The sequence below is a fragment of the Antennarius striatus genome, chromosome 19, assembly GCF_040054535.1.
Source record: "Antennarius striatus isolate MH-2024 chromosome 19, ASM4005453v1, whole genome shotgun sequence".
In the NCBI taxonomy this organism is placed as follows: domain Eukaryota; kingdom Metazoa; phylum Chordata; class Actinopteri; order Lophiiformes; family Antennariidae; genus Antennarius; species Antennarius striatus.
This window is the reverse complement of record NC_090794.1, coordinates 14,180,054-14,206,327: the sequence shown is the minus strand read 5'-3', so window position 1 is coordinate 14,206,327 and position 26,274 is coordinate 14,180,054. Positions and strand designations below refer to the sequence as shown.

The 26,274-nt window shown below is 43.2% G+C and overlaps 3 protein-coding genes and 1 non-coding gene across 7 annotated transcripts in view; 1 reads left to right on the top strand and 3 right to left on the bottom strand.

The window, feature by feature from the left end:
• Window positions 1–798: 798 nt before the first annotated feature.
• Window positions 799–3,853, bottom strand: ccdc167 (coiled-coil domain containing 167). Its single transcript, XM_068341729.1, has 4 exons — window positions 3,369–3,853; window positions 3,114–3,208; window positions 2,879–2,931; window positions 799–2,374 (listed from the first exon to the last, which is right to left on the bottom strand). Exons 1-4 carry the CDS (start codon window positions 3,417–3,419, stop codon window positions 2,256–2,258), a joined length of 318 nt encoding a protein of 105 aa, XP_068197830.1. The 5' UTR covers window positions 3,420–3,853; the 3' UTR covers window positions 799–2,255.
• kif25 (kinesin family member 25) lies at window positions 3,800–11,001 on the top strand. 2 transcript variants are annotated; one of them, XM_068341728.1, is made up of 15 exons: window positions 3,800–3,864; window positions 4,201–4,266; window positions 4,814–4,936; window positions 5,064–5,205; window positions 6,836–6,939; window positions 7,039–7,127; window positions 7,214–7,253; window positions 7,329–7,396; window positions 7,472–7,546; window positions 7,624–7,782; window positions 7,924–8,100; window positions 9,096–9,250; window positions 9,417–9,662; window positions 9,870–10,025; window positions 10,243–11,001. In XM_068341728.1, exons 8-15 carry the CDS (start codon window positions 7,338–7,340, stop codon window positions 10,392–10,394), a joined length of 1,179 nt encoding a protein of 392 aa, XP_068197829.1. In that variant the 5' UTR covers window positions 3,800–3,864; window positions 4,201–4,266; window positions 4,814–4,936; window positions 5,064–5,205; window positions 6,836–6,939; window positions 7,039–7,127; window positions 7,214–7,253; window positions 7,329–7,337; the 3' UTR covers window positions 10,395–11,001. The 2 variants fall into 2 exon arrangements, with proteins under 2 accessions (XP_068197829.1, XP_068197828.1); XM_068341727.1 differs by lacking the exon at window positions 3,800–3,864 and adding an exon at window positions 3,922–4,056.
• On the bottom strand, window positions 6,423–6,494 carry trnag-ucc (transfer RNA glycine (anticodon UCC)). The gene has a single exon. It is a non-coding gene; the product is annotated as a tRNA-Gly (tRNA).
• A 2,598-nt stretch (window positions 11,002–13,599) lies between the features above and the next one.
• The window catches only part of wasf1 (WASP family member 1), a 57,593-nt gene continuing 44,918 nt past the window's right edge, over window positions 13,600–26,274 (bottom strand). For 2 of the 3 annotated variants that reach the window (XM_068342784.1, XM_068342786.1), the window contains 5 exons: window positions 18,318–18,374; window positions 17,426–17,589; window positions 16,567–16,746; window positions 14,485–15,056; window positions 13,600–14,196 (listed from right to left, as the gene is read on the bottom strand). In XM_068342784.1, the coding sequence (XP_068198885.1) occupies window positions 14,039–14,196; window positions 14,485–15,056; window positions 16,567–16,746; window positions 17,426–17,589; window positions 18,318–18,374 (1,131 nt within the window). In that variant the 3' untranslated portion in view covers window positions 13,600–14,038. The remainder of the gene's footprint in view (window positions 14,197–14,484; window positions 15,057–16,566; window positions 16,747–17,425; window positions 17,590–18,317; window positions 18,375–26,274) is intronic. The other variant, XM_068342787.1, reaches the window with a different exon arrangement.

Here is a 26,274-nt window from a genome sequence, read left to right as displayed (position 1 = left end):
ATCAACATGCGTACTGAATTACATTCATTTTCTTCTGTGAGAAAACAAACTGTACAACAAACACATCCCCAAAGACATCACATTACACATAAGGGTACATATGAGATGTACCGTGTGGTACTTAACACATTTATTCATGTGTTGAAAAGTAAAATGAATACTTAATTATGGACATTTTAAAATACAAGTCTTTGATTTATAGCATAAAATACTGCAATACTATAGTCCTTTACTGGTGGAATGAGCAGAGTTACAGCAATGTATATGTATGTGTGTGTATGTATATATATACTGTATACACAGTATATATTTTATATATATATATATATATATATATATATATATATATATACTGTATACTGTTGTATACTGTTATATATGTGTATATATATATATATATATATATATATATATATATATACATATATAACAGTATACAAACACACACAGAGCTCTGAAAAAACCACAAGACTACTGCAAAATTATCACTATTTATAGGTACGTTTCAATAAAAAAATTAAAAACTCTTCATTCTTTCAACTACTGCCAACATTTCTCCCAAATTCCAAAGAAAAAAAATAAACATTGGATTTATTTGTAGAAAATGCCAAATGGTCAAAGTAACAAAAAAGATGCAGTACTGTATTTTCAGACCTCAAATCACCAAACAAAACATGTTAATATTTATTTTGAAACATTATAAGTTCAGAAATCAATGTATTAAAAAACCTGATTTTATAAGGACATCTTTTATGCTTCTTGGCATAAAAGATGTCCTCATGAAATCTTCTTGGCAGCTCTCAATACCTCATTATTTCATATTTGCTGTTGGGTGACTTTAAGCCGCTCCTGCCACAAAAACACAAGCAGCTCAGCTTTGTTTGATGGCTGGTGATCATCCATCTTCCTCTTGATCACGTCCCAGAGGTGTTCAGTGGGGTTCAGGCGTGGAGACTGGGTTGGCTATGACAGGGTCTTGATCTGGTGGTCCTCCAGCCACACCTTGACTGACCTAGCTCTGTGGTAAGGAGTACTTTTATTTATATAGCACTTAATTACATCTGCAGACATTTCAAAACGCTTTACAGATACAAAGCCAACATTGCCCTCCAGAGCAAGCATAAGCGACGGTGACGGGGAAAAACTCCCTCATTGAGGAAGAAACTCTGGGCAGGACCCAGGCTCTGGAGGGCGGTCATCCGCCTTGACCTGTTGGTTGGGAAAGAGAAATACACTGGGGACAGAGATAGGTCAAGTAAGAGACAGAGGGACAGAGAGTGGCAGATAGGCCAGTTTAGTCAATAGTGTGTTCTCCCCGTGCACTTCACCCTAGCTGCCATTTGCCATTCTTTTTTGTAGGTCAGTTGATGTCATCCTACAGTTTCTGAGTGACATTCGAATGAGGTGGCGTCATACCAGGTCGGAGGAGAGTTGTTTTCGCCCTCTGTCAGCCTGTGGTTTTGTTGTCCCCAACATCTGCTGCTTGATCTTCTTAGACATTTCAAGGATGGAAGCAACCTGATGCTCACTGCATCCCTCTAGCAGTAGATTCAGAATTGAACCCTTTTCTCCACTGAAAACTTTTCAAACTTTTTGTCATGGTCAGTAGTTTTTTATATACCAATTACTCTTGACTTACTACTAGCAGTTTTTGACATTCAGCTGATTCTACTACAAAAAAATAGTGATGGCCACTGCAATGATTTTTATATGTTAGACGTAATTTGGTTCAGGCCTTCATCAATATGTCATTGAGTAGAATGAAGTGTGCTTGTGTTAGAATTCAACAGACACAAGAGTGAAATGGCTGTTATGTACAGATGCTGATTTCAGAAAAAATTGAAGTGGTCTCATAATTTTCTTCACAGTTGTATATACATTTATAAAGTGATCCTTTATCAATATACAATTTTGTGAAATAGAAATGGTCACACAAACTAATGCATGTTAAATTTTGCCATGTGATCATTTCTCATTGTCTCATTGACACACACACACACACACACACACACACACACACACACACACACACACACACACACACACACACACACACAGACAGACAAACTGTGGTGTGGATTCTTTGCTTAGACAAAAGTCAGTTCAGGATATTGAGCAGATAAAAACAGAACTATGACGCCATCTGGTGTCAAAAGTGCGACATTACACGAGTAAGGCTCATGAAGGACATCCTCTCCATCCCTTGTTGTCCAGAGGTGTTTCAAAAGAAGGTTTCTTTCAGGTAGCAGGTGGCATCATGAGTCCTCCTCATTGTAAAAAAAGGCATAGTAAACAAGAGCGCTGACAACCAGCAGAGCGACTGACAGCAGCATGTTCTTCCTGTTCTCTCCTCTGAGAGACTCCAGGTCCTTGTCTAGAAAAAAAACAACAACAACAACAACAACAAAAAAGGAAACAAAAGAATTGAGATGGCTCTATTAGGTGACACTAAATTTTATTAGACACATTCTTCTGACGAAATCAAACATAGAAAACCGTGTTGGTGATTCAAGACATGTACTGCTAATCTTCAAAACCTTCCAGGAGCATGTCCATCACTTCTGTGGCCTAAACATCAAGTCATTTTTGAATGCTGTTTTTCTATGTTGCAAATTCATGTAGCTTTTACATTAGTAGGATTTAAAAATAAAATACTTACACCCTAAGAGTGTAGGTGGTGTTTAGTCACTGGGAGCACGTTTATGCACACAAAAAGGTCAAAGTTCAGTTCATACTGTGCTTTTTGTGGATTTTATTTTTATACATTTTAGAATTCCAGTATGATGAGACCCTACCTTGTTAAAATATTCTATATGTTCCCATAGTGATTCGCACATTATCAATAAAAAAAACTAAAACCGTATGCACAGAAACGTACCTAACTTCTGTATCCTCTCATTCATGATTGACATTTCATCTTCTAGTTCCCGTCTGTGGAGCCGTGGGGAGGACAGAGGAACACACTGCATTATTCAGTCTCTTCTCAAACTACTGGGTTATATAATTCTCTCTTCTTCAAAGGCAGATGATGATAATCGTTAATAATATATTGATTTTTTTATTAAAAAAAGTGGTCTGGTGCAGTTTTCCAACATCATCTTCATCATGCTCACCTTTCGACTTCAGACAGGTTCTCTCTTCTGTTTCTATAATCTGCTTTCTCCAGATTATTTTTGCACCTCACTCGTCGCTCCTCCAGACGATCGATCTAAAACATACAAAGACAAATGTAACAGGATGCTGATCTGAATGAAACAGACCTCCATCCAGAGTACGAAACGAGCTAGAGGCAGCAGCAGGGGACGAACACAGGGATAAATTACTAGCTAGCTGGCTAACTCACTAAAGGCTAGGCGCGGATGTCTCACCTCAGTGGCGACACTGAATTTCTCTCGTTTCTTGTCTTTTAATTTAGCCATTCGGAGACAGATTTTGAACAGACTGACTAAAATGAATGAATTGTGACAAAGCGGAAGTATTTCTCTTCTTCGTAACTTTAACCTTTTCCTGTTTGCAAACCGCTCATCGGACACTTCACCGCCCCCTACTGGTGGTAGTGCGTCATTACGTTCAAAAGACAATCCCGCACGTTCAGTCCACACGTCATGGTTTATGAATGACCTCCGGTGTCACAAGCGGTTATTAACAACAGATTACATCTCAGGATTCAGGAAGACCCGAGTAAGACCTGATAATTCTGGTGACATGATATGTTATTAACACGTGCTTTAAGTATAAAATAATCAACAACCCGATCTCAGATTTTACAGAATGTAAAAGTAGCCCGCTGATAGTTGAAGTCATGTGGAGGAACAGAAGCAGCTGCAGCCTCCGTTCGTGGGGAATCCTCTGCTGACCAGACAGGTGAGCACAGTCGTTAACGGTAATCGGATTAAATGGGATGACAGAGAAGGCTTCGTCATCAAACAGAAAGGGACGCGGCTTTCCGGCCTCTCTTCCATACTTTCCTTTTCTTTTTGAAGAAAAATGCCTCTTTTCGTGAACCGGGATCAGATATTTGCGCATCAGGTCCACCTTCTGGAGCACAAGCTGAGGGTAAACCAAGGACCATCGGATTAGTTTACCTAAAGAGAAACATCTTCAGGGATATACATACTCATTAATTTGAATTAAAAATAAATAGAACCACGTGCAGATCCCTCTGCTCTACTGTGGTGTAATGATGTCATCTGTTTTCAGAGTAAAGAGGAGCGGATACTTGAGCTGGAGACAGAGAACGCTATTCTTCATTTAAGACTGTCCGAGGTAAGCAGATTTCTGACATCCATTTCTTACTGTCTTAAAGTCACAGGCGTTCTATTCTATTCTATTCTATTCTATTCTATTCTATTCTATTCTATTCTATTCTATTCTATTCTATTCTCATAATTCTGTCCTGTAATTTTCTGTGTAATGTGTAATATGGAGAGCCTTCAGTGTGCCTGCATGTTGTCACCAGATCAGATTAAGGTTTTAAACCTGAGTTAATGAAGTCGGATCACATGATTTAATTTCATGTTTCAGTCCTTTTGTGAGGACTAATATTGTCACCAAAGATTTAAACATTTTAAATCCAGACTTCTTGTAATATTGTTGTAATATTGGGGGGAAAAAGTGTCAGTCATAAATGTGAGATCATCTTTTCACTTTATTCCTGCCACCACAGCTCTGACGCCAGGTGGGAGGCCTAAGCAGAGACATGGGACACGTGGTTGATCTGTCTGTTCAAGAAACCCCCCAGCTGCTCTCTGAGAACATACTTTACTTCATTTATTTCCTTTATAAAGAAACACAAATGCTCCGACTCTTTTAGTGTCTGGGGAAACTCCGTCAGGACCAAGATGATGAGACCAAATCCCTGACCTCTCATCAGCACCAGAGGAACGCTCAGAAGATAACCCGCACCGCCCTCGCCAAACTCCTCCCTGATGTCCAGGTACAGGGGACTCTGACAACATGTGACGAGTTGTGACTTTGCTTTACGTCTGTTTTGTTGAGATGTTGCACTGACCATCGTCCTAAGAAGACGTGAATCACTTGTCCCGTCTGTGTGATGGCTGCAGGCTGTGAAGCAGGACCTCAGCGAGGTGTTCGCTGTGTATCTGCGTTTTGCCACAGAGCTGGAGGAGCAGAGCAAGCAGCTGCTGGAAAAAGTGGAACACGCCAGCTGTTCTCTAAACGGTCACCATGGAGATGAGATACAGAGTAAGTGTTCCCATCGGTCAACGCACAGATGGAGCATTTTTGACATTTATCTTGGTGGTGGTGACTACACACTTTTTAAAATTCAAATATGAAATCATGATGAAGCCTGAGTGCAGACGCAGCATCCTAAGGAACTTTAACGTTCTCCTGAATCTTCTGTCTTCTTTTGTCTTCATTCTTCTGTTCTGCTCACACTCAGCTAACCTGTGTCACTTTGACATGTTTATTTTGTATTGTACTTACTGACCTTCAAATACATTTTACAGATAACTATAAAATAAAAAGAGAAATTTTGGGGGTCTAACATTTTAACAAAAAGGAGGGCAGTACAGAATTATATGAATAAATAAAGGGAACACATGCATGAATGGATGAATGAATGAAAAAAAAGTAAAACAACAGTTAATAAAACAAAACACACAGACTAAAAAATACAAAGAAGAAATCAAGAAACACAGGAATTTAATAAAAGAGAATTTATCTATGTGATGTGTTAAAAAATACAATGAAGTAATAATAATAATAACACTTGTAATAATAATAATAATAATAATAATAATAATAATAATAATAATAATAATAATAATAATAATAATAATAATAATAATAATAATAATAACATTTCCGCTGAGCTGCAAAACTCTTGTCCGGTGAAGATGATGTTGGATGTCTGTGAACCGTTCAGTAGAACCGGGAGGTTGTGGGTTTTCTCCGGTCAGGAAAAAAACACCAGTCTGGTTATAATCACATGTTTAAGCCTGAAGCTGTGTGATTCCTCTTTTCTTCCCTCTCCACGTCCATTCATGATGAGATACTCCACTGGTCACCAGCTGGTTTGTGTCTCCATGCCTCCGGGTAATCTGATAATCCTCTCACACCATCTCTCACCCTCCATCATCATCAAATGTGTTTCATTCTTTTCTAAATCAATAAATATCTGAATCCTCTTGGATAAGAACGTTTGAATGATGCAGCACACACACGAGGGGCCTGTAGGCGTACAGGTGAGGGGGATGTAGGGTGGCGGGCAGCTCCTTCATGGTGTGCCCCCAAAGAGCAATTTATAAAGAGGACAGCACCTTGCCAGTTCAGCTGACACCTCCTACTGTCAGTTCACGCTGTGAAATATTTTTGCTTGACACGGGTCTTATATCATCAACTCGGTCCCCAGCCCACGGCTTGGTGGACTGAGCTACTGCTGCCCCCTGGAAAAGATCTGCGTTGGCCGGGAATCGAACCCGGGTCAACTGCTTGGAAGGCAGCTATGCTAACCACTATACCACCAACGCTACACAGTACCACAGCCCACTTCAGAGCAGTCATGTATTGTAATAGTCAGTGTTTGTGTGTTCATCCGTCCGTTAGTTAGTATGTCCATCAAATATCTTCGCAACCTTTGCAGATACAAAGAAACAAAAAGCTAGTGCTTTGATCTATGACACATAGGTCAGATCACTAGCTTTGATCTTTGACCTATGCAAGAGGGTCAGGGTAAAATCTTGAATTCAGGGGTATTGTGGGATGCTGCAGTCTGTGACTGCCTCGGTTGTAGTTTAAGGCTTCAAATGAGGAGGACATGTTCAGTTTAATCTGCTCTCTTGTAATTCTAATGGATGTTCTTCATGCCCAGACCTGCAAGCTCATGTCGCAGCTCTAGAGCGTTCCCTGGAGGAGGAGAGGGAGAGGTGCAGGGCAGAGAGGCAGGGGAGGAGAGAGCTCCACAACACACTAGTGGTGAGGAAGTAGTTAAACAGTAGTTAATATAGCAGGAACAGACAGACCTGCACCCTGTCTGAAAGCATGGACTCTCATTATTCTGAGTTTTTGCTGCAGGAGTTGAGAGGAAACATCAGGGTTCACTGCAGGGTGAGACCAGTTCTCCCCTTTGACCACGTCCAGCCCACCTCCGCCTCTGGATCAGGGTGGGTCCACAGTCGCTTCACAACCAGCACCATGAGAAACTGTATGTCAGACGAGCTAACGCTAACAGCAGCGCTTTCCCTTTCAGCCCCGCCTCATCAGAGGAAGTAGTTTCTGCTGTCAGTGACGTGAGTCTCACGCAGAATAAAACTGATGGATTTGTTCTTGTCTGTTTCACCATGTTGTGATTTGTCTGCTTACAGGACACCGTGATGGTGAACTGCATAAAAACAGGGATCCCAGCACACAACAAGATGTTTGAGTTTGAGAGGTGGAGGCCGTCTGTTATTCCTCTTTACTCTGACTTCATTAAAGATGATTAATTAATGTTTTTTTTGTCTCAAAGGGTACACGGACCAGAAGATTCCCACCAGGTCGTGTTTGATGAAGTCAAGCCCCTCCTCACGTCCCTGCTGGACGGGTAAACTCTGGTAAAATGCATCCAGTCAGCTGTGTTAAAGACAAAGAGGTGACTGGTGTCTCCCTCCCGACCCACAGCTATAACGTGTGCATCATGGCCTACGGGCAAACGGGCAGCGGGAAGACTCACACCATGATGGGACCCTGGCTCCTTCAGGAGCGCCCAGGAATACAGGAGGTTTCTCAGAAGGAGGTGCAGCAGGGAATTATCCCCGAGGCTGCTGCTGAGCTGTTTCGGTACGTTTCTGTGGTATTTAAAGAATCAGAAATAGAAACGAATCCCCCTGGGTTCTAAACGACTAGAAATGACATAAATTTAGTTTGTAAATTCTTTAAGTGCTTTTAGTGTGTGTGTGTGTGTGTGTGTGTGTGTCCCAGGCTGATCTCTGAGAAGCCTGCAGAGAGCTACACGGTGGAAGTGTCCGTGATAGAGGTGCACAACAACGAGGCGTTTGACCTACTGGCCAGAGACGAAAGGGGCAACGCCACCGGCCAGCGGCGTGATGTCATCACCACTTCCTCCGGCACCAGCGAGGTCGTCGCCCTCACGTGCGAGTGGGTAGAGCCAGAGCTGCGTGGCAGCACAAGGCACTCGTTTGCATTATGCTCTGCAGCTAGACGGCGAGGGTCAAGAAACTGTTGTAGCTTTGATTTTTAAGAGCTGTCATATGTTGAAGATGCATTAGAGTAGAGTACAGGCAGTGGGAACGGTGTAGATTGTAGAGATGAACCTAGAGATCTGTCACCTGCTACCTCTGGTGATTTATAGCCTTTTAACTTAATTGTATTTGGTTTTACAGTCAGGTAATTCCATTGTATAAAAGCTCAGATAAATCTCCTTTACCTGCTCAGCAGAGGACAGACAGACAAACCTGGCTGAGGGCTGATAGTAAAATAACACTTATATTTATCTCAATACGACTTGTTGAAACTGAGCTGAAAAAGAGGGACTGTGCAATCTGGAATGGTCCAGAATCTGGTATGAGCACAGGATTTACATTTTTTCCCACAATGTGTTCGTCGCTACTCAAGAGGATGATGGTTATTTCATCCTCATTCATCAACATGACAAACATAGAAATAAGTAGAAACCAATGCAGTCACAGACTGCAACATCCTGCGACACCCTGAATTCAAAATTTTAGCCTGACCTACTTGACCTACTTGCATGGTCAAAGATCGAAGCTAGTGCTTTGACCTACTCTCATCTATCAAAACCACTAGCTTTATGGTCTTACATTGGCCTTCTCCCTCGTCTTTCTACCCTGTCCGGTTCCTGAGTGTACAAAAGTTGAAATTTGACCTTGACTTAGTGCCCTCAAGGTCAAGGTTATCATTTAATTTTTATCCCCTTTGCTGCCAGAGTAATGTGCTTTTTGTTTCATCTTTCTATCTGCAATGGTTGCGAAGATATTTGGTGGACAAACTAACGAACGGACGAACGAAAACACAAACGCTGACAATTACAATACATACGAGAGTGCAGGACGTTTTGCTGTGTGTGTTGTCGTGTGGCGTTGTGTTGGGTGATGTGTGTGATGTCATCACAGGCCCGTGTGCAGCGACTCTGAGGTGATGCAGATTGTCGGCAGCGTGTTGAAGCTCAGAGCCCACTGTCCCACCCGTATCCATGACGACTCGTCCCGCTCACACCTCATTGTCACCCTCACCGTCTCCTCCAAGAGTCCCAATGCAATTGCCCTGGGTGGGACACAGTCTCACACACACACACACACACACACACACACACACACACACACACACACACACACACACACACACACACACACACACACACACACACACGCACACACACACACACACACATATACACACACACTGCATTCTGACTTCATCTTTCCTCATTCCAGCCCGCAGGCTGCAGCACGCCAAAGTAGACATGAAGCGCTCTCTGCAAAAGGAGTGGTGGAGTCCACGCTGTCGCCGTGCCAACCCCGCTGCCCGTCAATCATCCGAGGAGCTTTTTGCAAGCCCAGCATCCTCTCCTTGTCCTTCCCCTTCCCTTTCACCCTGTCCGTCCCCCAGGCCCAGCATCTCACAGGCTGAATTCAGGACCAAGCTGCAGCTGGTGGACCTGGCAGGCAGTGAGTGTGTTGGTAAGTGCACCTCCATGCTTATTATGGGATGATTAATCACACAAAGTACTCACAATGCACGCTGCATCGCGGTCTCGTAAAGAGCTGGTTAGCTCATTAACTAAGGGGAAAAGGTTAATGCAGGTCAAGCACAGCTATCCAGCTGGTAGATCGATTCACTTGGGGGTCACAGGATTGTGTGTGTTCTGTGTGTTCTGTGTGCATCAGGCATGTCTGGAGTTTCGGGCTCTTCTCTGTGGGAGGTGTCCTGTATAAACCGCAGTCTGTCAGCGCTGTCTGACGTGCTGGGGGCTCTGGCTGAGCAGAGACCCCACATTCCCTACAGGAACAGCAAACTCACCCACCTGCTCCAGGACGCCATAGGTGACACACACACACACACACACACACACACACACACACACACACACACACACACACACACACACACACACACACACCCTCTATAACGCACCTTCATTCAGCTGTAACAGTCACAATATTCCACAGGTACCACAAATAAAAAAACAATTATATGTAATAAAATCAGATCGGTCCATTATTAATGTCTCAGTCTCCTGTTATCCGTCTCCTCCACCAGGTGGCGATGCCAAGCTGCTCCTGATGCTGTGCGTCTCCCCCACGCAGCGCTTCGTCACAGAGTCCCTGCAGACTCTGGGCTTAGGCACGCGGGCCCGTCAGGTCCAGAAGGCGCCCCCACGAAGGAGGGGTAACACCCTGAAAGTGAAGTGAACAGACGGAGAAGGAAATCCATCCTTGCATAGATGTTTTAGAGACGGTCATCTTTATGTCAGCCCCCTTAACACGGGTGGGGAGGGGTCCAGTGTTACACAGAAGGACAACTCCTGAATGCAGATTCTTGATCTCTGATGTGATCAATGACCTCCTGTCAGTGAGCGTCGATAAGGCCTCGGCCTCCATCACATGTCCAGTCACAGAGGGACGTCCGTCTACTTCGCCCTAGCAGTCAGTTTAACTGGGAAGTAGATTGAATGTTAAACAGATGTTGATGTTCCATGTATGATCCTTAAATGAACACATGGTTGGTATGGAACCCAACAACTAGTTAGTAAAACCCCCAAAATAACCCAAAGGCTGGTTAGTATTTCTGGTTTACTAGAGTCCGCTCAGCTCGTCTTCCCTCGTATTTAGCTGTGGAGGAAGCCAGCAGTCTTCGAAGACCGTGACCAATGGAAACACGCCAACCCGCCTTCATCCGTCTGTTCTCCACACATTTCCACGTGTCCCCCATCGACAACCTTCACCTCTCAGACACGTCAATCAAGCAGTTGTAGAATATGCTGTCGATGTACTTAAAAATAAAGAGATGACCTGTAGACGTGTCTCTCTGTCTGTTCCGACGTGTCGTGGAAGTGGCTTCTGATCAGCCGTCTCTCTGACAGCGGTTCATACATTTATCACAAACAGCTGTCTGTACAATCTTCACCCGTGAGAATGTCACCTCTAAGTCTTACAGTAAAGTACTTGGGAGCACAAACATGTGCCTGATCCCTGTAGAGATACTGTTGTCGTGGCAAAAGTCATCAAAACCAGATGATGTCTTTGAGCGAAAAGTCATTTCAGGTCTGTTGACGACAGTTAAACGTTGGAAGAAAGCAAATCAGGGAATTTATTCTGAGGTGAAAGAAAAGAAGTTGGACGTATTCCAAGCAAGAGAAGTCTAACAAACTTCATCTGGGAATCAAATCTCTTTCAACACCCCCCCCCCCACCACCTGATGTAAGCACAGTTTAATAATCCTCTTCCTGCTGCTGTGATGAGCGCTGTACTATATGCTGAAATGATAAAATCCACACAGTGACACATTGGTGGGGTGTGTTGCGTTTGAAATCTTAGGCTTAAAAGGTGAGGAGCAACAAGACGATAAATCATATAAGAATAAAAAGACAATAAACCAGAAAAGTCCATGAGCATCATCACTGGTAGATGGATGGAAGAAGAATAGGTGAGATGATGAGAGTGGGAGGAAAGACAATCCAGAAAGATGAGAACAGCTCAGGGTGAGAGAGATTTGAACTAGAGGAGATGCTGGGAAAATGTGACGGCAGATGAAGCTGAATTCTAATTTTTACACCTTCAGCGCTGAGCTACATCCGACAAATGGATTACGAGACACTTCCTGTCAGGATGATCCTTGTCTTCAGTCCAGATGTGGATCATTTAGGTGAAACTCCTTCAATACTTTCAGGGAGGTGTGACTCATCCTTTCTTGGTTCTTAATGATGAGACAACAAAACGTACCTGGAGCTGTTCATTCATGTGGATCACAATCAAGACACAAGATGAAAAAAATACCATTGGATATGAATGTAATCTAATCTATCATTGAGCCTTCGTGTCATTCATAACCAATCTGAAAAAAACAATAGCACAATAAAGTAAAACTATTCACAATAAACATCTATCGATATGCTCTGAGCAAAAAAAGACTTAATACAGCAAATAAAAGACATTTAACCATTACATTATGATGATTTCTAATTTGAACTCTGCAACCAGAAACATCAATTTAATCCTAATTATCTATCTCTTCTATAATCAATTGGAAGTGAGAAACCTGAGCTCTCATTTTGAAATAAGGTGACACGGAATGAAAGTTGAGACCATAATCAGGCTGCGTGCTGATTGTGTGATTGTTCCCACGGTTGAATTGCGTATCCCCAAGGCTACAGACGGCCCCTACCCAGCAGTAAATTTGAAGCTGATGAACCACGAGGATGAAGAGCTAACGTCTGACGGGATCTGCTACGTTCTCATCTACACACACGAAGAACCGGCCTTAGCTGAGGACAAACTCGGGATATTTCGTGCTGAAACATAACATTAGATTTTTATTAATTCAGGCAAACTGTTACAGCCAACAGTTACATAAGTTACATGTTATACAGTATTGATCTAATCTTTTTCTTTTTTTTAAACCGGGGTGTCTGTCCCTCTGTCCCTTTTCCCCCCAAACATAGAAACAGCAAATCCATACAAGCGCAGGCAAGTAAGTAGTAACAGCACAATACATTCATCAACTCAACGATACGTTTTGTACGAACAATAAGGCGAGTAGAAGAAAGAACAAACTGAAACGGATGGCAGACATTTTCTTTAAAATGAGCCAGAACAAGGCAGAATGAATCCATCTCTTTCGGGCCTGAGAAGGCAGCATCGTCACACAAAGTGTATCCATCAGATCAACAGTTGCTGCTGCTGCAGAACCAAATGAGGTAAGGCTTCTTGTTAGCGGGCAGGCATACAGTAACGGGGGATCAGAGGGGGGAACCTGCCTTCACTGGTGTTGAGTGGTTTTCACCTGGTGGTCAGAATGAGAAAGTACCTTCATAAAGCTCAAAGTTTCCCTCCCTGAATATTCATCAGGGCCAGTGAGATCGCTTGCAGTACCCATTTCTATGGCGACGAACACGAAGAAAGGTCTGGAGCTCGAAATACTCAAAATCAATGGCTCAGTTCTCTTTGACATCGCCTGTCAGCGTGAGTGAACAAAGCTCCACAGAACCTGGACAGAGAAGAGAAGCTCCATCTCTCGGTATCCTTTACCCTGGGGCTACAGTGGATGAATATGCACACAGTGGCCTCAAACAAAGATGTCATATGCTTCCCTTTCTTCACTTTCAACCATACAGCAATCATCAACATAACATAGCATCACAAGCCTTTGTCAGTCAGTTCAGATTAAAAAAAAAAAAAGATCACAAAAGACAACCCAAATGGTGTTCACACTGAGGGACTGTTCAGGCAGCAGTCAGCGTCAGTAACTACTGGCCCAGTAAAACTGCAAAAGTTTCATGAAAAAAAAAAAAAAAAGGGTAAATAAAAGACGATAAAATTAAACAGTGTTCCTTCAATACCATCTTCAGCCACCAGGTGGCAAAACGGTGCTAGAGAACTAAGGATAAATGCGACATGCCTTCATTTTTTTTCCTTTTCTGTTTTTTTTTTTTTTTTTTTTTTCCATATCGACAAACAGGTAAGAATCAAAAACAAGTGGTTCTTCAAAACGGTTATTTTCATGTATAACAAGAGTAAACATGAAGGACTTCGTCACGAGTAATGCAGCAGAAACAAAGTATTGTTATAGTGCAGAAAAGAATGAATGCAAAGATTTGTTTTGGAGACAACAAGAGACTCATGACGATGACGTGAGGATTCCCCTCTGGACACAAACCACGATGTGAGCGTGATGTGACGAGATTCAAAAAGAAAAAAGTGACAGAGGAAAAGTGGGCGACGTTATCTCGCTTCTTCCCAGAGTTCAAAGCGATCTTTGATGGCGAGGTGTGGCGGTGATGGGTACACCTCCAGCTCTTTCGCCGTGGCTGTTTTTTTTTCTATCTCTGTGATCATCATCACTCCATCCAGTCTCCTTCATCGAACTCCGACTCATCCTCCGAGTCGGAATACTCCACGGCGATGCGGCGAGACAGGATGGTGGCCACGTCGTTGCCAACACGCTCGTGCTTAGCCTCCTGCTCTCGCTGCTCCTCCACCTTCCGCAGCTGAATACCTGAAGCGGGACGGAGCGACAACAGGTGGGATCAGACCTCCGATTACGGTGATGCAAAGGGATCTCTTAAAAATGCCGGCTTTGTCTAACCAGCAGTAAAAATATCATCACAGATAAGTCAGGAAATCAGGAATTTTAAACCAAAGAGTGGAAGAATTTTGGGCATTTTAGCTCATAAATAATGAAAGAATCATCAAATATGTTTCCAGATGAATTCATGTCCTGTGATGAGTGATGCCAACTGACACTGACACGAGCCCCCGCTGCTGGAGGGGTAACTTCTCCTACCTTTTCTGATTGCCTCCAGCAGGACGCTGCGTGCATCGCTGATGGGGGGCAGACTCGCTGGATGGTGCCTCTTGGTTACGACATCGTGGATGGCGTGGGGCGGCGGCGAGGCCATGGCTCCTACTGACGGGAATGCTGGCATGGGGGGTGGGCCTGAAAGACTAGGCGAGGAGCTCCGTACCCCAGAGAGAGGCAAAGGTGGGGGTGGTGGTGGCGGCGGCAGAATCGTACCATCCGATTGGGTCCCAGAACCCATGGGTTGGCTCCTGTCCAAGACCTGATGGAAACGGGCTGGGGAGGAGGAATGGAGGGGAGGCGCCACAGGTGGGGGGGCCGGGTGGAGCACACCTGGGGCGATCTGGAGAGGAGCAGGGGCTGGAGGGATGACTGGGAGCTGCTGCTGGATTGGTAAAGGAGGGATGGGAGGAGGCGGTGTGCCCCTGTGACCTGTGGAAGGTAAAGGGGGAGGCGGAGGAGGTAGAGGGGGAGGTGGTGGAGGGGGTGTGTTGGAGTTTAGGCCTGCTGTGCGGGCTGGAGACTGGGGTCTGCTGTCCGAAAAACCCGAACTGGAGCTGGAAAAGAGAGAGAATGAAAATGAGGTGATGATGGATGAGAGGAGACAGGAGGCAAAAGGTTCACGTCAGTGTAAAACAAACACGTCATCCTTTATTTTTTCTTGCTATCTCTATGATGTGATTTTCATTTCATCATCCAAGAAGATGCTGGCCCCTTCCCTTCAGTGTTTAGTGTTTGGCTCCATCTTCAGTGATTCTGTAGCCATCAGATGATAAACCTGTGATGTTCTTGTTTTGTGACAAGTCAGCTGCAAAATATTAAGTCTTTTCAACCAAATCACGGAGCTAACATTAGCTTGATTAGATTAGACGCAGCTAAACAGAAGGTTATCCATTCCACCTGCCTGAAAGTCAATGGATTTATTTTAAACATGAAAAATTAGGCAGAGTTTTCATCTGTAACCCTCATCATTGTAAAGAGCGTCTATATTTAGTGACATATGGAAATGTTGGCAACATTAAGACAGAAGACAGACGTGTTGTCAGAGGAATCAATGCCATGTATGTTTGTGAAGACTGAACACTGATGAAAATCTGCTGCAGACAACAAGTGAAAGAATTTCCTCTAAACCTACTTCAGGCTATGAGCACACAGATATCTGATAGATGTACCAGACTGAATGGTAATGTGAGAAAGTCCTATCACCATCTGAATGAGAGAATCTGTTTTATGGTTGAAACCTCGTTCGCGGTGGGGAGGAGGACGATTAGGAAATAAGAAATGGTATGAAAGTTCTAGAGGAAAAAAATTACATGAAAGCAGCAGCAAATGAAAAAAAAAAACAGCAGTGAAATAGAAACAAGTAAAAACAGAGGATGGGGTTGTACAGCACCTGTGAGTCAAAGATGGAGGTAGTTGGAAAGACCTCTGTAAAAATCAATGACATACAGTATTTCTGTGTTGCCACAGGCTCGGCCTTAATCATTTGCTCTGATCTCTTCATCTCTTCAAACGGTGACACGTCAGGCAGTGGTGTGCAGAAGAAAAACAAGTTTTAGTTTGCTCAATGGCCAAAAAATTTATCGATCTCCTCCTCCTCTGAGTTTTTTTCTTTTCATTTTTTTATTGTAAAAAGCCTCCATCTATCCATTCATCTTACATTCCATCCATCCCCGGCTTCTTTTTTCTGCTGATCTTGGCCAGAGCAAAAAAAAAAAATCCTTGTTATCTTCAATAAAATAAATTGTAAAATTCTGAACAAGAAGTAATTCATGAACATGAATGTCATTCATTCGTACTGCCTGATCTATAAGAGAAAAACAAACAAATGAAAAGAATGTAGAAGGGATGTGCGCTGCTTCTGCATCAGGCACAGGGAGAAACAGCTATTAAAGTCGCTCCTTACTCTGGAACCCGCACGAAACATCACAGAGCAGGATTTACATTTTAACTCAAGTTGGAAATCAAAGGTGTGCAAATGTTTGTAAGAAGACATTGCATCAAAATCTTCTTCCTAAAACACCTCCCAAAGGAACGTAACATGTTAGCGAGGCCTTCCCGTCTCACCTGATGACAGAGGGTGGTTTGATCTCTCCCAGCGGGTGCATGAGGGGCGGAGGCGGCGGAGGGTCGTTGGGCCGCGAATACATTCTGTCCCCGGTGCGGTTCAGCAGCTCGTTCATCTGGCTGTAGGGCAGCGCCGCCAGCGAAAAGGGCCCGTCCAAATGCTCCATGTACAACGGAGCCCTGAGCAGAGATTGCTTTCAGTTTGAGTTGCGCTCGTCTGCTATCGCAACACGAGCATCAATTCATACAGAAACAGGTCCTGGTCACGCATCCCAAGCCTAAAAAACACAATTAGCTAGGTGCTTCTGAAGTGGCTTATTTAAGACTAAGGGTGAATGAGTGTCACTCATGAAGGCCGGTGCTGCTGGGCTACTCAGTCATCCTGGAAGCTACGTCTCTCTGGTCGTAAACATCATGAGTGAAAGTGTCTGCACATAAAAGCTTGTCATTGACTTGCAGTCCTCTGACGAAGGATTTTATGTGAGACGTTCACGGAACTGAAGAGACAACGAAAACCACCCTGCGGAATAGACTCCTTTCCTAGTTTTCACATCAACCAGGAGGGAAATGATTGAAGAAAAAGACAATCATGATTGTGATCTAATCTGTGAATTCACTGCTGACTGGGCATCATTTATATGTAGTCTGAGTGATTACTGCCTGATGACCAATTATCCATTTAGCGTAAGCAGTTCTACATTAGTAACTGAGGATGGCGTTCATGTTGGTCTTCTTGTTCCTGAGGTGACGGTAACTATTCACGGACAAAACTCTTCAAAGCTGGTTTCCAAAGTTTCCAAAAATAGACAGAAAACTGACAATCACAAAACTCTGAAATGTTGTGATAGTCAATCCAGACCTGTTGTCGTGGTACGCCGCAGAGCCGTTAGCCTCTCGGTGTTTGTCGTCGAGGACGTCCTGGGCGAGCTCTGCACCCAGCGCCAGTTTCTGCCACTCCTTCTTACGATCGTGAGGCGCCCGCGGTACCTTCTCCGGCTCCTGCGGACGGTCTATCGCCTTCAGCTTTACGGCGGTTGGAGAACAGGGTAATGATGCGGGGAAGCAGTTGTGGCAGAATCAAATGAAGGGCGACAGTTTGGGAATGTGAAAAAAAAGGACGTGAGTGAGAAAGAGGAGAGAGGAGGACACAAGTTAGCTGCAGCTAAATAGACCTGAGCCATAAATCTGAGTCATGACTGAGACAAAACTACGTGTAACACACAACACCATCAGGCAAAGGAGAGGTTTGCTGTCCAAAGAGAGACAATGTAAAAAAGTACTTTAAAATGTTCACACACACACACACACACATAGACTGAAACACACACACAGTTAGATGCAGGTGATTCTGATCTACCTAACCCTTACTTCTTTTAACTGTTTCTTCTTCATGTTACCCAGCAGCCCCTCAAATTGTCTGTACGCTCTCTGTCTTAAACTACATGATGAAGATGGCAGGAGACTAATTAATATTCTTTTAAGATCACAAGGAACAGAGAGTGCTCACTAGGACCAAATCAAAATGTCAAGTATTTTTAAAATGTCAAGTATTTTTCTGAATCATGGACCAAGAAAAGTAATAAAATGACATCTCTACAACAGGTTTGACATATCCAGCTGCTGAACTAACAGCAGTCCACACCTCCCACATTCATCACACACACACACACACACACAGTGGAAAAGAAAGTGAGCTGCTGTAGCAGAAATCACACACAGGGATTGGAAATAATCGCTGTATTTTCACATACCTGCCCTGGAAGGTCTAAGTATCTATAGACCTGATCATACATGCGGGGGTCCTGCAACTATAAGAACAAAAACAAAAACCACAAGAGAAGCACCGGGGGTGAGGGGTTCATAAAAATCAACATGGCAGAGGATTGAGCACAAACACCCCTACACACAGTCAACAGGGTGGGAGGGGGGAGAAGGTGGGACAAAGGGGGGAGAGGGGGAGGAAAAATGCTGTTAAACAGAAAATAACAAAGCTCTGGGGACGTCACAATGCAGGTAGGATGCAGCGGCACGCACGGTCCAGTGTAAACACACACACACACACACACACACACACACACACACACACACACACACACACACACACACACACACACACACACACACTACAGAGCAAACAGAAAGTGGGTAGAAAGAGAGAGATCCCACTGGAATGTGAGGACAAACTACGGAAGGTGTGTTTCTGTTGGGGTGAAAACATGTTAAACCAACAAACAACAGCTGGACGTGCAACACAATACACACACGCACACACACGTACACACACACACACACGCATGTACACAGATTAAAGCACAACGACACCACAGTTCAAGTAAACATTCCTTCATTTAACTTCCTCTAAACAGATTTCATTCACACAAAAAAGAAAAAAATGACATTGAAAATTCAGTTATAGACAGATTTTACACATTTACATGATGATAGTTGGAATCCAAAGAGAAGAGATGATATGTATGTTTCTCATTGTCATCATATCCTAGTGGTAAACCAGTGACCAGGCTAAGGCACCCTCCGGGTCTGACCGAACATGACGTGACAGGAGGAGGTGTTGGGTTTTATTTGGGACTATTTTGAAGTTATCACTGAGAAACAAAGAATTCCTGTGTTAAAAGAACACAGCGGCAACACTGGTGTGTTGTTTAACGGAGCTACGTGAAAGATTTTGAATTTGAAACACTGAAAAATGCACTTGAACTGAAGAATGTGAATTTGTCGCCACTATTTGAGTACAGTGTTGTTAAAGTAGAAACTTTTCTTCTACACTAGTAACTACACACATTCAGATTGGGCGGTCAGTAGAGGTGGCTAATTGTTATCTACAGTGTTATTTGTTTTACGTTGGAAAAAAAAAAGAGCTACATTTCTTTCTCAGCCCTGGAAAGTGTCATGGAGACAAATATTTGATCCTTTCCAGGTCTACTGTCGGGTTAAGTGTAGAAACGCTTTTTCACACATCTCTCAGGTCTAGACAGAGTGTTTGTGTAATGAGACAGTGTCTGTGTGGGGCTTTTAAATCTGTGTGCTGTAATAAAATAAGGAACGTGTTGTACAGCTTGCACTGTGTCTAAAGGATGTGTTTTAGTGTGCTGTAATGAGCACTAAGGCCCAGAGGGGTGACACATCAGGCTCACAGTCCCTACAGCCGGCCCAATTAATTGTTGGTTTCAGCTTTTTCATAACATTTATTGACAGAAAGAAAAATATTGACTTAACCTGTAGGTGTAAGACATGACAAAATCACATACTAGCTGTGGAACACTTTCCTTTGCTTCTGACGAAACCATTATTGCAATCTAGAAGAAATATTCTTCAGTTTATCCGTCGATGCACAGATTGGTGTTTATTTGGTGAGAGCATCATTTCAAGGTGAGGTAAAGGAAAGGTTCTGAAACCGCCTGCGGCACGGGGAGTCTGCTCTGAAACCAGAACGAATCGATATGCTTTATGTCTGTAAGATCCTCAGGGGTGACTTAACCTGTGTCTTCAATAATAGTGTTTGTGTGTGTGTTTGTGTGTGTGTTTGTGTGCGTGCCAGCATTCCAAAAGAACATACAGGGTACTTGCTGAATGTGATCCAGCCCAGCGTGGGCAGCACCTCCTCGAGTTTGAGTAAACGCTGTTGATTCTGACCACTGCTGCGACGGGGCCACTGGCAGAAAGTGTGGTGACAAATCCTGATGGTAACTCTCAATAATTAGATTCTGATTCATAATGGGCCATTACGGAAGTACAGCCTCAACACACACACACACACACACAGACCCAGAATTCAGCTCTCTTCCTTCTCTGTAGGCACATTTATATACCAGGACTGATATTTCTTCTACACTGAGGCTGGGGTCAAATATTTTAACTTCTCTACTCTACAAAGTGAGCTCCAGTTTCTATAACTTCCTGAAAGGTTTGAAGTCACCATGTCTCAGCAGTATTTAAAGAAGCATTACATTCCATTACTGTAAAAAATGTCTTACTCCATTCTGGTTTATGGCCTATCATCACAGGACATTGATTTTATTGACACTACACTGTGAGCAGCGGGGAGGACAGGTGGTGCGACAGCTAGAAGGCATGGCGAGGCACAGCTCGAGTCAAACGCACAAGACTACCAGACGCCCACGCGTCCAGCTGAGAGCAGTGGAGAGGGAAGGTTTTACTGCAGACACATGAAAGAGAAAACAGTTGGAAGAGAAAAAAAAGAAACGGCACACCATTTCTCTGAGTGTGTGAGTATGCAGGAGTTTGTCACTGCTGTTTTGAAAGCAGCTCTCTTAAAGCTCTGGTGGGTCTGCAGCCGCTTATCCTTCATCTGGAGTGTAATGTGTGTGCATGACACACATTACCACAATAATGGTATGTGTGTGTTATGCATGGAATTCATTGACACTCGTTCGTCTGTGCGCGTATTTGTGTATGTGTGTGTGTGTGTCTGTGCGTGTGTGTACACCCTAGTTTCTCTGTATGTTAGTGTGAATGTTCAATGTGAAAGACTCAGCAAGAACAGCAGCTATGTACTGGATAAATGACCCCCGGTGGGAGGCCCTGCAGAGGCACACAGCCGCCGGACCACCCTGCTGAAACACTTAACACAATGCACCCACACACTCATGCTGCTGATCATCTGGTGGATTTGTGTTGTGCTCATTGCTGAGATCTGCTGATCTCACAGATGAAGGCAAAAGAAGAAGAAAAAAAAATCAAGGTATGTGAAGAACATAATTCTTGAAAGACTTTAGAGAGAACTGTTTATACACCTGAATTGCCATGAACCCAGTGGTAAATATTCCGGTGAATAAGATGAAGAAGACCCGAGTCGAGAGCAAATGCTGAACGTAGAAGAAAAGCAAAGTTCATCTGTAGCTGTTATGATCTGCGGTAGCAAAGAGGAAGACATCTCCGTTCGAATGTGTGTCAGAAAGCGTTAGTCTGAACACAAAACCAAAAGGGCACGCCGGTCGTCAAAACGGGAAGACAAATGTGCAGTTAGACTCACAACCAAAATCGTGACCATAGTGAAGCGTCTACTCCATGGCTGAGTCCCAAACTCGTCTGCAGCTTCCTGTCCTACTTAGTACGTGCAGTGTGTTTAAATATATCAGGAAAAGTCTACTTGAACATCCACCACGTTACCTCCAGGTGGAAATACCTTCATAACACGTGGAAGTTATCAAAGGATTTACAAAAGGGCTTTCACATCAACATCCCTGTAACTGCTGCTGGTCTGACAATTTAGTTTGACACTTGGTGATACAGAGGCACTGGGGCGTCGTGTAAACAGACCTTGTGTGGGCCGAAGGACGGTTAAACCCACAGTTAATGGAGGGGGTTTTATATTGTTTATTTGAGGTACGCCCACAATGGTCTGCAGTTGTCCTGTGAATGGACCACTTGCAAATCATCTCTATTCAATTGTTTATCTCTATTGTTAATCCCATGTAGCGTGAACCCTGTTATTTACTGCACGTAACACACTACCTTATCCTGAGATAGAGCAAAAACACACTCTGGATATTCAGATATCCAAACAGAATTCGAAGCCTACACACACTTGGTTTTGGATCAAATTTGGTCCAAGAAGTTCCCTTTTATGGAGAAAGTGATCAAAAGTCTTCATTGTAAAATATTTCCAGTCTGTGTCTGCAGCAGGAGTGGGATGCAGTCAGGGCAGGAATGTAGTAAAGGTCTGTTAGTAAGGGGGGGGGGGTATTTGTGTCATTTGTGAGCCAAGCGGAGGAGAGTGGTTACATACACAGGAGAGGAGAAGAGGGGGAGGGAGTGCTGCAGGCGACCTCGTGGGGAGCAGATGCTTTGGTGGAAGGCAGGGGGAAAGAGAAAGTCTTACCTCTGGGGCAGTGAGGAAGGAAGGAGGGGTTTCAGAGAGGACTCTTATGAGGCCATTGGGACACACAAGATAAGGCATTTCCAGCTGTACAAAGTCAGACAGAGTTAGAGCAGGATTCAGAGAAGGAGAGGAGGAAAAAGGTTGAGAGGAACAGGGTGATGCTGACAGAAGGCAGGACTTCTTACTACTTCCAGGTGTGACACTCGTCATCGTCACAAACATTCAATAATCGTCATACTGCTCTTCATATCTTCTTTCTATATCCCTAATGCTTTTATTTTTTTAAATGCCAATCAGTATTGGCAAGCACAGTAATAAAATGGAAGATAATTCTCTACATGTGTCTGCTATGGTCCATCTGAACTTATCTTATCTACACGATGATGCACAGCTGTTAAAAAGCTTCTTTCTGGTCAGAAACATCACAGAGGCTGTATGGTGTGGATGTAGATGTTACCGACGAGGGAGCCTGAACTAATTAACTTGCATATTCTGTTGCGGGGAAATAATCCTATTTGTAAAAAGATGAATATTATTTCTCTAGCAATGATGTCTGTTGCCACAGTTACTAAATTGTCATAATACTGCATTCACCATTAAATCTCTATCCTGCATGTATTTTAGAATATGTGCAGATTCTGTATAGCCAAGATTCTGCACGTATTCTGAATGTGACTCTTAGTTTGGGTGAAAGTACAGGTAATCTTTTATTTTTTGTTAACACCCCCTCCCCAGGACACTAACGCTTCCTAGTCCACACCAACAGCCCAGTGAGTCGGGTGTTGATGAGTGGAGCTGTCGTGGATGTGTGCAGCTAATGTGCGTAGGGTGCTGTTCTGTTCGGGACGTCTGTCTTGGTCCATCTCTTCATATCACTGCTTCAAGCCTGTGGTCGCACTGTAGTTGCCATGGCAACCACAGCAAGGGAAGGTGGGGGTAAATTTACATTTAATTGCATGAACATTCACTGTGGAATGGCTCCAGTAGATAAAGGAATGATTATTTAAATTGGAAATAAAATAAATGTATTTTTCAAACTGACATCGTTAATGCTTTAGATTTTGCAGGAAACGCATCGTCTTTTTCCTTACAGGTGCTACAACCACAGATATTCGTCCTTTCTTAGCCTCACAGGCAATTACAGGAATGTTGTCCTTGTGAGCATTGGATGATGTCAGAGGACCTTTGCTGATCCATTTACTCTAACGGGAAGTTTTCTGTCTCTTGAACCTTCATGCAAAGAAGGAAAACTTTTCTAACGTCACACTTTTTTCATTTTTTAGGAACTGTACTGAGTAAATATTCTTGACAGTAAAGAGGCCTGGTTGTAGCCATAACTCAGAAAGGACAACTACACTCATGACTATCATGTTCATCCATGTAATTCATCTTAACAGAGTCATGTTTTAATGTTAACACAGCATTTATAATTTCAGAAATTTAAAGATGAGCTAATTGGCCAGTTCAAAATTGATCATAGGAATCAGTGTGTGTGTGTGTGCCTGTTTGTGTGCCTGTGTGTAACTCCGTGGTGCACTGGCATCGTGCCCATAGTTTCCCCACCTCACGCCCTAAGATAAGCCGGGATAGGTCCCAGCTCCCCATGACCTGCACAAGCGGATGAATTGTGTTGAGAAATGAATGAATGGAAGCAATTTAAAAATGTTTTATGGCGAAAAGATTTTCTCTTATGACTCTGTGTTTTTTCTCTTATGACTCTGTGTTTTTTCTCTTATGACTCTGTGTTTTTTCTCTTATGACTCTGTGCTTTTTCTCTTACATCATGTCACTGGAGGTGGAGCCTTTGCAGTCGTTTGATACCTTGACATTTCTATTCAGTGGTTTTCTGTGAAAGTGTGTCAAAGAAAATATTTATGCAATCAGTGGCTATAAGTAAGTTTCAGAATACAAAAAATTCAGAAAGTATGACTATTCAATACTACAGGAATGGAAAAGTTTAAAAAGAAAAAAAAAACATTAGGATGTCAGACTAGTTTAGTTCTATCAGGATGATAAGACTTTTCCTACAAGCAGCCTGTTGCACGCCAGCGCTACAATCAGAGGCAGAGCCAAAGGGGGTTCTCACCAGGGAACCAGCGCTAAACACAGCTTCAGTGTAGCATAGAGGCTCACACAGCAGCTAATGAGATTAGCCTTCTACATTTTTTCTTTTTCACTTCTCTTTGCCCTGTCCTGCTTCTGATTTCTGATTGGCTGCCGATCGGTATGTAACACCGAGGTTGTGTGTGTGTGGATGTGTATGTTAAAAAATAATTAATGGTGATTAAATAGCATAAAAGAGAACATAAAGTGCAGATATGTTGCTTTTCTTTGCATGTGTTTTGAGACCTTTTTCTTTTTGACACTGAACATCTTAACTTTTTTACTTTTAGACTTCTTTGCGTGATGAATGAAATAATCCAGTACATTAAAGATGAGGAAGTGACAACATTGTGAATGATATCTGTTTATCTGGAGTGGCCTCACTGATAAGTGAGTAATTCAACCTGTGCTTTTCACACACCAGCCTCGGGTCTTTGTTGCCTTCCTTTCTGTTGTGAGCAGAAACTTTATATTGAACCGTTTGAACTGCATCTCCACATCAGATGAAGTCAATTGCTTTTGCTGCTTGTGAGCCCTGTAAGTCACTTTTTTCTTTCCTGGTTTGGTGGATTCAAGCAATAATACTTTTAGAAAGAATTTTTAAGAGTCTATAGCACAAGACTAGAGATTCTCTATTCATCAAAAATGTCAAGGACTCTTCACCGGAGTCATCTTTTCAGTATTTATCTCCTATATTAGATGTCCTGGCTTCAATAAATCTGCATTGCTATCAAGGATTAATTTTTTCCTCTTTTTCTCCTTTTCATTCGTCACTTATTTAAATGTGACCTCAGGGAGGGAGTCAGATACCAGCAGCAGATTTGAAGCTTCACTTCCCTTCAGTAAGTCTGACATACTGTGAGGTTATCAATGTCTAAAAATCCTAGCAATCTATATGTGCATCTACCGAACTATCTATGCTCTACTGATGCCAAACTGTGGTTTCGTGGAGAAAAACTGGAGCTGTAAGAGTGGAGCCTGAATGACAGGCTTCAGGGAGGAGAGAACGTTAGGGAGGAAGCTAGAACATTTCCTGTCATCGAACAAAATCTGTTGGCAGCCAATTTACGCTCGTGTCACACTGGCTGACAGGTGGCGTGTCCCATCAGGTCCTGACACCCCAGCTGCTGGGTCGATCACCGTCGATTTAGATGTTTCTGCCTGCACACATCTGTAGATGTGTGTGCCAGTTTGTGGGTGTGTAAATGGTAAAACTGTCTCCATAAAAAAAAAAAAAAACTACATTGCTTAGAACCAAATAAAAGATTGAGTATCACGACACACACACACACACACACACACACACACACACACACACACACACACACACACACACACGGGTATGCACATGCACACACATTTCATAAACACCATGACAGCGATGATGAAGAAGAATCACAAGTGATGACGTCTTAATCTATGAATGATTTATGAACTAAATTGAAACCAGTTTAGTACACACACACACACACACACACACACACACACACACACACACACACACACACACACACACACACACACACACACACACACACACACACACACACACACACACACACACAGACAGGACATCATCTGTATTTGCCCTGATCCTCTTTCAGACCATTTATCCATCGTGATGGTTACACAATGCAACAAATATGTGTGTGTTATTCCTCTAATCCATCCTGCCCTCCCCTGTGAATATCCTCTGGGCCTTTCCATGGGGTCTATATACCAGTGTGGGGAAGAGGTAAATAGCT